Here is a 12,661-nt window from a genome sequence, read left to right as displayed (position 1 = left end):
ATAGCAGAACATGTCAGATTCATGTGTAGCTGATGTCTGTGTCTCTCACATGTGTATTAGGAGGATGCAGCATGTCAGCAGATGCAGCACACACACTAGCCATGCTTTACTATACATTACACACAGACATGAGCAGGGGGAGGAGAGGGGAGGGGTAACAGGGGTGACATCACTGCCTCTGACCATGTGATCAGCCTCATTTACATGATAAAGGCTGGGATGGGATCCTTGTGAGCTGCTCCAACAGGTAGAGGTGACAGAACTAGTGACACAGACTTGATGACAGGTGTCCTTTAACATCTATGGTATCTTGGCACAAAAAAACTACCAGCTTTACTATGAATATTTTTTATTTTTATCTATGCAGAGTTAACTTTTTCTTACTCGTATTAACTGTTAATGTCAAAAATTAACCTGAGATAGAAAAACTAATAGTAACAGCAGCCAAAAGTGGCTCAATGCTCCCATTGCCTTTGGAGAGTTCCCTGCTCCCCAAGAACAGCTACACAGTCACCAGGTATCATGCCGTGGACAGGGTCGGACTGGGGTGCCTGGGGCCCACCAGAGAAATTGATTCTGGGGGCCCACCATACCGCTGCCAAGAAATATTCGTTATTTCACAGGAGTTCACAGCGACTGCAGTTTGCTTAGCATCAACTTCCCAATAAAAATAACTAACTATAACACTTCAACTCCTTTGTATGTTTTCTGCAGCACATCAGAAGACTAGGCACTGATATTATACAATTACAGGCGGTCCCCTACTTAAGGACACCCGACTTACAGACAACCCATAGTTACAGACGGACCCCTCTGCCCACTGTGTCCTCTGGTGACCTCTATGGATACATTACTATAGTCCCAGGCTGCAATGATCAGCTGTAAGGTGTCTGTAATGAAGCTTTATTGATAATTCTTGGTCCAATTACACCAAAAATTTTGAAACTCCAATTGTCACTGGGGCAAAAGAAAAAAAATTGTCTAGAACTTCCATTATAAAATATACAGTTTCGACTTACATACAAATTCAACTTAAGAACAAACCTCCAGACCCTATCTTGTATGTAACCCGGGGACTGCCTGTAGTCTAGGTAGTTAATCAGTAATTACAGTTATCAGACTCGAAAGTGGGATTCAGTACCTCAAGACGCAAGATAACTTCTCCCTTTTTTTTCCTTATCACTGGAGAATTTTCCACCAGATATCTTCATCTCTCTGTGGCACATCTCCACACTGTGCAACTAAAGATTTCACTGTCACTACAGCATAATGTCACCTGGATAACAATGTCCCACTCGGTGCTCCTAAATAATATTTACCACTCACAAAACAACAGACCACACTGTGCCCCCCCCCACCAATACCAAATATACCCCCATAACAAAAAACATACTGTGCCCTCTCCATAAATGAAATATTACACTGAGCACCTTAGTGTATTACAATCCCACCCCGGGTAAATAATATGATAAACCTAATAAAATAAACTGTACATCATTCCCTTTAATTAATTACATAATATATCATTTCCAATGCTCTCCTTATATTTACTGCTCTGCTTATCAAATATTTTATATAAAAGTCCTAATAAATACTCCTATTCAGGTATTTATTGGCACAGCATAGTACTACTACTCCTATTCAGGTATTTATTGGCACAGCACAGTACTACTACTCCTATTCAGGTATTTATTGGCACAGCACAGTACTACTACTCCTATCCTGTATATATGGACACAGCACAGTAATACTACTCCTATCCTGTATATATGGGCACAGCACAGTACTACTACTCCTATCCTGTATATATGGACACAGCACAGTAATACTACTCCTATTGTGTATATATGGGCACAGCACAGTACTACTACTCCTATCATGTATATATGAGCACAGCACAGTACTACTACTCATATCCTGTATGTATGGACACAGCACAGTACTACTACTCCTATCCTGTATATATGGGCACCGCACAGTACTACTACCCCTATCCTGTATATATGTGCACAGCACAGTACTACTACCCCTATCCTGTATATATGGGCACAGCACAGTACTACTACTCCTATCCTGTATATATGGACACAGCACAGTACTACTACTCCTATCCTGTATATATGGGCACAGCACAGCACTATTACTCCTATCCTGTATATATGAGCACAGCACAGTACTACTACTCCTATCCTGTATATATGGGCACAGTGCAGTACTACTACTCCTATCCTGTATATATGGGCACAGCACAGTACTACTACTCCTATCCTGTATGTATGGACACAGCACAGTACTACTACTCCTATCCTGTATATATGGGCACAGCACAATACTACTACTCCTATCCTGTATATATGGACACAGCACAGTACTACTACTCCTATCCTGTATATATGGGCACAGCACAGCACTATTACTCCTATCCTGTATATATGAGCACAGCACAGTACTACTACTCCTATCCTGTATATATGGGCACAGTGCAGTACTACTACTCCTATCCTGTATATATGGGCACAGCACAGTACTACTACTCCTATCCTGTATGTATGGACACAGCACAGTACTACTACTCCTATCCTGTATGTATGGACACAGCACAGTACTACTACTCCTATCCTGTATATATGTGCACAGCACAGTACTACTACTCCTATCCTGTATATATGAGCACAGCACAGTACTACTACTCCTATCCTGTATATATGGGCACAGTGCAGTACTACTACTCCTATCCTGTATATATGGGCACAGCACAGTACTACTACTCCTATCCTGTATATATGAGCACAGCACAGTACTACTACTCCTATCCTGTATATATGGGCACAGTGCAGTACTACTACTCCTATCCTGTATATATGGACACAGCTCAGTACTACTACTCCTATCCTGTATGTATGGACACAGCACAGTACTACTACTCATATCCTGTATATATGGGCACAACACAGTACTACTACTCCTATCCTGTATATATGAGCACAGCACAGTACTACTACTCCTATCCTGTATATATGGGCACAACACAGTACTACTACTCCTATCCTGTATATATGAGCACAGCACAGTACTACTACTCCTATCCTATCCTATCCACGCTTATTAGTGGTAATTTAGGTAATTTAGTGGTAGTTTGCGTATAGCCCCTATTCATTAATAGCTTTAGGAAGCCCCAGACCCCATACACACACAAGTTATAATTGAAAAAAAATAAACTGTAATACTCACTGCACGCGATCATCCTCTTTCCATCCTTCCTCCCGGCTTCTCCTCTGCACGGAGGAAGGCGCCCAGCGCAGGCAGCATATTGACGTCACACGCTGCCAGCGCTGGGACGCCTTCTTCACGTCCCGTGCGCTTCTGACAGAGCAGTGAAGTGTTTGCACGGCACTTCCTGCTCTGTCCCGGCTCACAGCGATGCGTGCCCGTAGACGGCTGCCTCAGATTGCGGGCATTCTACTCTGCGGCATATTTATGACAGGGGACCCGGACCGAGAGATTCATTATATTACTGTCCCGGTCCGGGCCCATACCTGCCAATGTGCCCGATCGCGGTCGCGACCCCTGCGACCGCGATCGTTACGCCACTGAGTGCGACCCTGCTGTCAGGGCCCTCAGATGGGGATGGAGGGCCCTGCTGTAGCAGAGGTATCGGGGGCCCACCGGAGGATTCACCGGTGCTCCGGTGGGCCAGTCCGAGCCTGCCCGTGGATATACCCTAAAGTCACAATAATACAATCCCTTAAAGAATGAGCTTAATGGTCACCTAATTAGTAGGATATTGTGGAAAGAACAAACCCCAATAATAATAATAATAATGATCTTTAGTTATATAGCGCCAACATATTCCGTAGCTTTACAAATCCTAAGGAACATTTACAAATATAATATTACATTAAACAGAACAAACAGTCATATGGAACAATAGGAGTGTGGGGTACACCTGACTGTTTATGGAAGTACGCCTAGACTGGTAGTTGACGTTATTAGATGCAAAAGGGTTAAAAGTTTGGGTACTATTGCACTGAGGTTTGGGGATCTGTGCCTCTAAGATGTGTTCTTCCCCCTTCCCTCTTACCTTATGATGTTCTCCCCTCCTACAGGACGTGGGGGTTTATATGGCTGATGACTCAGCATTATCTCCCTCTTCGAGGTTGAGGTGACACTCAAGCTGAATCTGTCCCTCTCTATGTTAATGAAGGAGGGACGTGCCTACACCAAGGCTCTTTTTCGTTTTTTGCGTTTTCATTTTTGACTTCCCACCTTCAAAGATCTATAATCTTTTATTTTCCCATATAAAGAGCTGTGTGAGGGCTTGTTTTCTGCATAACAAATAGCACTTCATAGTGACGGTATTTATTATTCCAGGCCGTGTACTGGGAAGCGGGAAAAAAATTCCAAATGCTGTCACTTATTATACTATTTGATGTCACATACTCCAGTATATAGTCTTTTACTAGCCCTTCCAGTATTTTCCCCACAATGGAAGTTAAGCTTACAGGTCTGTAATTGCCTGGCGAAGTTCTAGAGCCCTTTTTATATGTTGGCACCACATTTGCCTTACCAAATGCAGTGAAATTGGTAAAAAAAAAGGCATTTGCACCATTTTCGTGTGGCTTTCACTGTGCACCACAAATTACTTTTCTACTTTATTCTTTAGCTCGGTACGATCACAGGAAGACCAAAGTTATAAAGGTTTTATAATGTTTTTATACATATTTTGCCATATTCTTGCACTTATAACTTTTTTATACTTCGGTGTAGGGTGCTGTAGATGGTGTCATTTTTGGCAACTTTTGATGACATTTTCAATGCTACAATTTTTAGGACTGTACACCTTTTGTTTCATTTTTTATAGACTTTTTTTGAATTTTTCAAAATGGCAAAAAAGTGGCATTTTCAACTTTGGCCGCTATTTTCCGTTGCGGGGTTAAACACCTGTTTAATAACTGTTATTATTTTGATAGATTGGACATTTTCGTGGCAATACCCAATGTGTTTATGATTTTTACAGTTCATTTCTATGACTTCTAGGGGGTGATTTGAATATTTAGGTTATTTTAATATAATATATATATTTTTTTAACTTTTTAAAACTATTTTTCAAAACCCTTAGGGTACTTTAACCCTAGGTTGTCTGATTGATCCTACCATTTTCTGCTATACTACAGTACTGGGGATTTTCCTCCTGATTCAAATCATACATTGTAATGAATAGATTCAAACCAGACAGCCTCAGGTCTTCGGAAGACCTGAGGCTGTCATGGCAACCGATCACAGCCCCAATGTCATGGGGAGTGACGACCTTCAACAAGCGCCACCATCTTTTTGAAGCCGCCGCCAGCTTTGCCGGAGACGATTGACGTGTTAACACCCATGATCGGTGCTAGCCCTATCTGCTCTCTACGGCGGTCATTAAGGGTATTTCTTCTGATGCAACGCCTTTCTATGGTGCCGCGTCAGAAGAAGATTTAGGGACATTGGGTCAGTATGGTGCAGGTGTCGGGCTGTGATATCACATGTTTAACCCCTTACACGCCGCAGTCATGACCGCAGCGTGTAAGGCTCCCCGCCATGGATCGGTCTAAGCCATTTAGGATGTTACAGTTGCTCCCCACGATCAGATGTTACCAGCAGTGACTAGGGTGCTGGTTTACATAGGATGGATCAAAAAGCAGACAGCTCCATCCATTTTATAGCTGCAGTAGGACAATAGTGGCGAACCTATGGCACGGGTACCAGAGCTGGCACTCAGACCCCTCTGTGTGGGCCATTAACCCAGCACAGACTTCACCAGACAGGACTCAAGGCTTCCTCCTAAGTCCGAGGCCACCTGAGATGTGCTGTCTTTGGCTGCCTGGGACTACAGGAGAAGCGGGGAGGTGTGGACAGGACTGGATTATCATTGGAGCTTCCTGTTCACATGACCCTGAAGCAAATCTACAATAGTCAGAATTTCTCAATCCTTTTTTTCTATATGGGCGCCCTAAGGACACCAATACGATTGAAAGCTGTGGCAAACCAGGGAGCATGAGTTACCTCTTATATTGCTGTGTTGGCATTTTGAGATGAATAAGTGGGTTTTTGTTGTTTCTCTAGGGTCCTCAGTCTCTAAAAGGTTTGCCATCACTGTTGGTAGGGAATACATGGGGGCACGAAACCCAGCAACCAACCGATCATCTGCCATAGATTATGGTCACTGAAATGAATGGGTGCATTATCTTCTATGTAGTCAGATGGCTACAGGTGGAGTTATGTTCTTTTGGGTTTGACCATAGGGCATGACAGGTGATTGACAGGCGCGCTGGGTGTTATCCCATATATAATTGTGTTAATGACACAACCCTGTGCGATGTTACGAAATGTTATTTGTGGTTTTTCTCAATATTAAAGCAAAGTCCTTGCATTTGGAACAATAACAATCCTAAAATAGGTCAAAGTGAAAATTATATGGGTTTCTCTATTTTGGATTTGGACAATGTGGAGGTAACGAGCCATCAGTGTTACACAATTTGTCTATTCATACCTGTGGGTTCCACATATTTGCGGCTATGACGCTCCCGCGGGAATGTGTTGCAATATTCAGCATGTTTTTTTTTCTAAGGAAACTTGGCACCAATTCACTCACTGAAGAGGAACAACCGAGAGGGAATCCCCTACAGTATCTATACATGTCTCCATAGTGTGTAATAGTAGGAAAGTGAGGTTTTGTTTCTTATCAATAAAAGGGTTATCACGGATATTGTCAGATTATACTGCTGGTAGAGTATTTTGTAAGAAAGTAACGTAAGGGACTTGCGCTGTTACTGAGACATCACAACAGATTTGTTGGACTTGTGTGCTCCTACATAGAGCGTAACATAGAGAGTAACAGACGACATGGTGTTTCACCTGAAGGTGCACAATCACAGATCCTGTCTCTTGTGGTTCTTCTGCTGAAGGCAGCTCTAGGGTCCACGTCTGGACCAGGGGCTGCCATAGATATGATCGGCACCTCCCAATACCAGCGCGGGAGAGGGGGTTGTGATGGTGACAGGGGCATGACTACGAAGCCCTATCACAATCCCAGCTATTACCATGGGAGCCAAACTGTCGGGTACAGCTGGACTCACATACTGCTGTCACTGCAACAGTTTTCAGGGTGACAGCAGTGCAGGACGAAAATGTACGTCCGGGGGGGGGGGGGACAATTAGCCGCAGACCTAGATGTACATTTTCGTCCAAGGTCGGTAAGGGGTTAAAAGAAAAATAAGTAATTAAGAGCGAAGACCCTTTAATCTAGATAAAGTGCTTCATTTTATTTAATTTATTATTTTGACCCCCCCCCCAAAGCATTAAATTATTGATGTACATATAGACCCTCACCCCAAAACAAGCACTTACCCATCCAACATTATTATTTTACATGTAGCCCCTCTCAAATAAATTTTTTAGATGTAGTCTCCATAAACCTTAGTTTTCCCCAAAATGTGGCTTTTTTTAAAAAAAACAACATTTACTCACCTTTTGGCAATGCTCACCCCACCTCTTCTGCCTCCTTACAGTGGCAGCTTTAGGACATTCGAGGACAGGATGCATGGCCAAGCGACCATGTGATGACATCATCAAGCTGTTATGCATCTTAGGCTGCATTGTACTGTGTGCCAACGGGAACAGGATGCGTGGCCAAGCAACCACATGATGACGTTATCACTAGGCCGCACATCTGAGGGCGCATTGTGCGCCGGGAGGTTTCCTGGCAGTGCCGCACTCACACTGACAATGGCATCTGCGCAGAGTGCACAGATGCCATTGTCTGGTTCAGCTTCAGTGACTGTGCTCCAGTGGCTGTTTCTGGGCCGCATCGAATACTATTCCAGGCAGGGGCCTCTGATGGGGACAGAGGCTCTTTCCATAACATTGTGTGGGCACAGCTATGGGCCCATCGGGGGATCCACCGCCCCACCGGTGGGCCAGTCCGACCCTGCCCTCAATAAGGGCTCTCTATAAATGGCCCTGGCTTTGCTTTGCTGCACCACCATTTACCCAAGGATCACCACGGGGAGAGACAATCCCTGGAAAAAGTCTAACCGTGATTGGTGCCACCACTAGGTTTGAACTTTGGGGCTCAGCTGAACACGATTAGCCTAAATCCTAATGGGTCCACTCATGCCTAGTTATGATAATATCCCTTTGCCGAGTCTACATCTCTACATTGCTGTGACCAAGTCTCTGTGCTGTGCTCTGTGTATTGCTTTGCTGGCTTAGAATTTATCAAAAAATCTGAAAAAATGTTGGCACATTTTTGTTGCTTTGATGCCCACACCCCATTTTATTAAACGCCAAACACTTTTGGGGGCAAAGTATTGTTTCAAAATTTTTTTTTTGTTCTAGTTTCAAATTCATAGTGGAGAATTTATCATGACTTGGAGTATTATATACCAATCATTGGGGTCACATATCTGGTGTACAAGCCTTGATAAACATGCATTCCTGGTGCCTGGCCTAGAATTGCAAGTATCTTTCTATTTTACCACTTACGCCCCTCCACACCAAGTGGATATGGAGGGGCATGAAGGGGGCCGTACTAAGCTGCAGAGTGGGTCTGCCTCAAGGTTATAGCAAGGGGCTTGGCTTATTGGTATATGTGGTGGGAGGGGATAACAAGCGCTGCCGCATAGTGTGCAAAAATGTCCATGTCCAATATTTTAATGGCCAACACGACGGAAAAAATCCCTCATTTAAAGCCATAAGAATATAATAAGAATATAATATTTAACCCCTTAACGGCCCTTTTTTGTTTTTTCATTTCCGTTTTTTCACTCCCCACCTTGAAAAATCTATAACTTTTTATTTTTACATGTAAAGAGCTGTTTTTGGCGTAACAAATTGCACTTCATAGTGACGGTGTTTAATATTCCATGTCGTGTACTGGAAAGCAGGGAAAAAAAATCAAAATGCAGTGAAAATGGTGTAAAAACGTATTTGCGCCATTTTCTTGTGGGCTTTTACGGCTTTCACTGTGTGCCCCAAATGAGATGTCTGCTTTATTATTTGGGTTGGTGCGATCATGGTGATAACAAAATTATAGGTTTTGTGATGTTTTCATACATTTACATAAATTAAAACCTGAACAAAAAATTGGGGGGAGGGGGGGTTTTGCCATCTTCTGGCGCTAATAACTTTTTCATATTTCGGTGTACAGAGCTGTGGGTTGTGTAATTTTTTGCGAATTTTGATGACGTTTTCAATGCTACCATTTTTCGGACTGTAGGAACTTTTGATCACTTTGTATTGAATTTTTTTATATTTTTCAAAACAGCAAAAAAGTGCCATTTTCAACTTCGGGCACAATTTTCTGCTACGGGGTTAAATTCAGGGAAAAACTGTCATTATATTTTGATAAATCAAGCATTTTTGGGGCCGGCGATACCTAATGGGGCAGATTTACTTACCCGGTCCTGTTGCGATCCCGCGGTGCGTTGTCCGACAAGGATTCGGGTCCGGAGCGATTCACTGAGCTTGTGTGCCCGAAAAACGTCAGATTACTGGGAAATATGTTGAACAAGAGACAACGTATGCAGTTGGATTCCCATGTGCTAACAAAAAATATCTAGGTCACCAGGAAGACAGCACTCAACCAGTGAGTCAATACTAGGTCAGGCTTCTATAAGTTGGTAGGGTAATACTATGTAGGTGTAGACTAAGACGATGGGGTCATAGGGAGCAGATGGTGACACCAGTTGACCTTTGTACCTGGATGTGATATAGGAAAACCACCCTATGTGCGTAAGAACTTAAAGCAACTTCATAAAATATTGGGTCACATGAAACGGTCATCCAACCCCACCCATCTGAATGGAGAGCATTCACTCTATATTACATAGGGACATCTATAGGTGAGGAGGCTGTCAGCTTTAATATGTATTTAGATTAAACTAAGGTTTAAAGGTTGGGGTGTCACCCATGTGCTGTACAATTCAATTCACACAGCGGACCAAGTGTTGGACTCCCACCTGTATGATGGCCTAATCTGTGGATAGGTCTTCATCATCTTAAGGAGATATCAATATCTTTAAAGGGATTCAGTCATCCACCATGGTCACCCTTAGGAATACCTGGACCTATGGCCAGCAAATTTTGTGTACATATGTGTTTCACATGGACTAGAACCGGCAAAGCACAGATTTGGGTCAAGATGGAAAGGTCTATTCCCTGTCTGGGTGTAACAGCCCCCAATGTGGTTGCGTGGATGGGACTTAAGACTATCATGGACCCAGGTCTGTAAAGAAATTGTGGCCTCCCCAGTAGTATTAAGATTTTAGATGATTTTACATTTAGTGCATAAAAACTGTGATAAAGCAAAACTTGCTACTCAGAAACTAAACTAAATGTATTACATGGGGACATTCCCAAAAAACAATCTTAATTCATGGTCAAAGCTCCGGAAGAAAGCTAATATATACATTCATTACAAGAATCAAGATTACTACATCAAATCAGCAGCAGAACCAAACTTAGCACATAGATGTGGTACCGTAACCCAGATTACAACATAGACATGTTCCCAGAACCAAGATGAAACAGCCCTGGAACCAAACTTATTATATAGATATGATGCCAGCAGCAAGATCACTACACAAATACATTACCAGAACCAAGTTTATTTAATGAATACCTCTCCAGAACTTAAATTATTGCAAAGAAATGGCAATGCAACCAAGCTTACTACATAGATACAGGACCAGAACCAAGCGTAGTACATAGATACAGGACCAGAACCAAGCGTACTACATGGATACAGGACCAGAACGAACTGTACTACATAGATACGAGACCAGAACCAATCGTACTACATGGATACAGGACCAGAACCAACCGTACTAAATAGATACAGGACCAGAATCAAGCGTACTACATAGATACAGGACCAGAACCAAGCGTACTAAATCGATACAGGACCAGAACCAAGCGTACTACATAGATACAGGACCAGAACCAAGCGTACTACATAGATACAGGACCAGAACCAAGCGTACTAAATAGATACAGGACCAGAACCAAGCGTACTACATAGATACAGGACCAGAACCAAGCGTACTACATAGATACAGGACCAGGACCAAGCGTACTACATAGATACAGGACCAGAACCAAGCGTACTACATAGATACAGGACCAGAACCAAGCGTACTACATAGATACAGGACCAGAACCAAGCGTACTACATAGATACAGGACCAGGACCAAGCGTACTACATAGATACAGGACCAGAACCAACCGTACTACATAGATACAGGACCAGACCCAAGCATACTACATAGATACCGGACCAGAACCAAGCAGATTGTGATAGCTTATACTGCACCCGATTTATGATGCTGATGCTGGATAATAAATCTGATTAATAAATCTGACTGTATCTATGTAGGTCGCCCTCATAGAAGAAGATAAGGTAGTGTCACAACAAAGAGGAAATGCTGCAAAACTGTGAACTGATAAGAAATACCAGCACTTACTATAAATTTGGTGACGTCTTTGTTTGGAGAGGTCACTCTCATTCTCTTCTTCTATCTGCATTCCATGTCAGCCTCTTCCAGCCGCAACACATCTTCAGATTCGGCCACATAGAAGCCAATGTATATTAATAGTCCTCCCTCAGTAGCCAGTAACGGTGCTCACACAGTAGCCAATAAAGTAAGGGTGTCCTAACAGTAGCCAAAAAAGTAGCAATACCACAAAAGAAACCAATATAGTAAGAATGAGCCTACAATGGCTAATATATAAACAATTCTCCCACAGTAGCCAATATAGTTACAGTGCCCCCACAGTAGCCAATATAGTTACAGTGCCCCCACAGTAGCCAATAAAGTTACAGTGCCACCACACTAGCCAATAAAGTTACAGTGTCCCCACAGTAGCCAATATAGTTACATTGCCCCTACATTAGTCAATATAGTTACAGTGCCTACACAGTAGCCATTATAGTTACAGGGCCCCCACAGTAGCCAATATAGTTCCAGTGCCCCACAGTAGCCAATATAGTTACAGTGCCCCCACAGTAGCCAATATAGTTACAGTTCCCCACAGTAGCCAATAAAGTTACAGTTCCCCCACAGTAGCCAATAAAGTTACAGTGCCCCCATAGTAGCCAATAAAGTTACAGTGCCACCACACTAGCCAATAAAGTTAGTGCCCCACAGTAGCCAATAAAGCTACAGTGCCCCCGCAGTAGCCAATATAGTTACAGTGCCTCCACAGTACCCAATATAGTTACAGTGCCCCCACAGTAGCCAATATAGTTACAGTGCCCCACAGTAGCCAATATAGTTACAGTGCCCCCACAGTAGCCAATATAATTACATTGCCCTCAGTGTAGCCAATAAAGTTACAGTTCCCCCACAGTAGCCAATAAAGTTACAGTGCCCCCACAGTAGCCAATAAAGTTACAGTGCCCCACAGTAGCCAATATAGTTACAATGCCCCCAAAGTAGCCAATATAGTTACAGTGCCCCACAGTAGCCAATAAAGTTACAGTGCCCCATAGTAGCCAATAAAGTTACAGTGCCCCACAGTAGCCAATATAGTTACAGTGCCCCCACAGTACCCAATATAGTTACAGTGCCTACCCAATAGCCATTATAGTTGCATTCCCCCCACATTAACCAGGATAGTAAC

General features: G+C 43.0%; 1 protein-coding gene across 1 annotated transcript in view; it reads right to left on the bottom strand.

The window, feature by feature from the left end:
- LOC140120721 (cysteine-rich venom protein ophanin-like) overlaps window positions 1-3,269 on the bottom strand; it is a 45,538-nt gene extending 42,269 nt beyond the window's left edge. Inside the window, exon 1 of the mRNA XM_072139676.1 lies at window positions 3,232-3,269. Within this exon, the coding sequence (XP_071995777.1) occupies window positions 3,232-3,244 (13 nt within the window). The 5' untranslated portion in view covers window positions 3,245-3,269. The remainder of the gene's footprint in view (window positions 1-3,231) is intronic.
- Window positions 3,270-12,661: the final 9,392 nt, after the last annotated feature.

This window comes from Engystomops pustulosus, chromosome 3, assembly GCF_040894005.1.
Source record: "Engystomops pustulosus chromosome 3, aEngPut4.maternal, whole genome shotgun sequence".
NCBI classification, from domain to species: Eukaryota; Metazoa; Chordata; class Amphibia; order Anura; family Leptodactylidae; genus Engystomops; species Engystomops pustulosus.
Note: the sequence above shows the minus strand (reverse complement) of the source record. Positions and strands in the feature narration are given on the sequence as shown.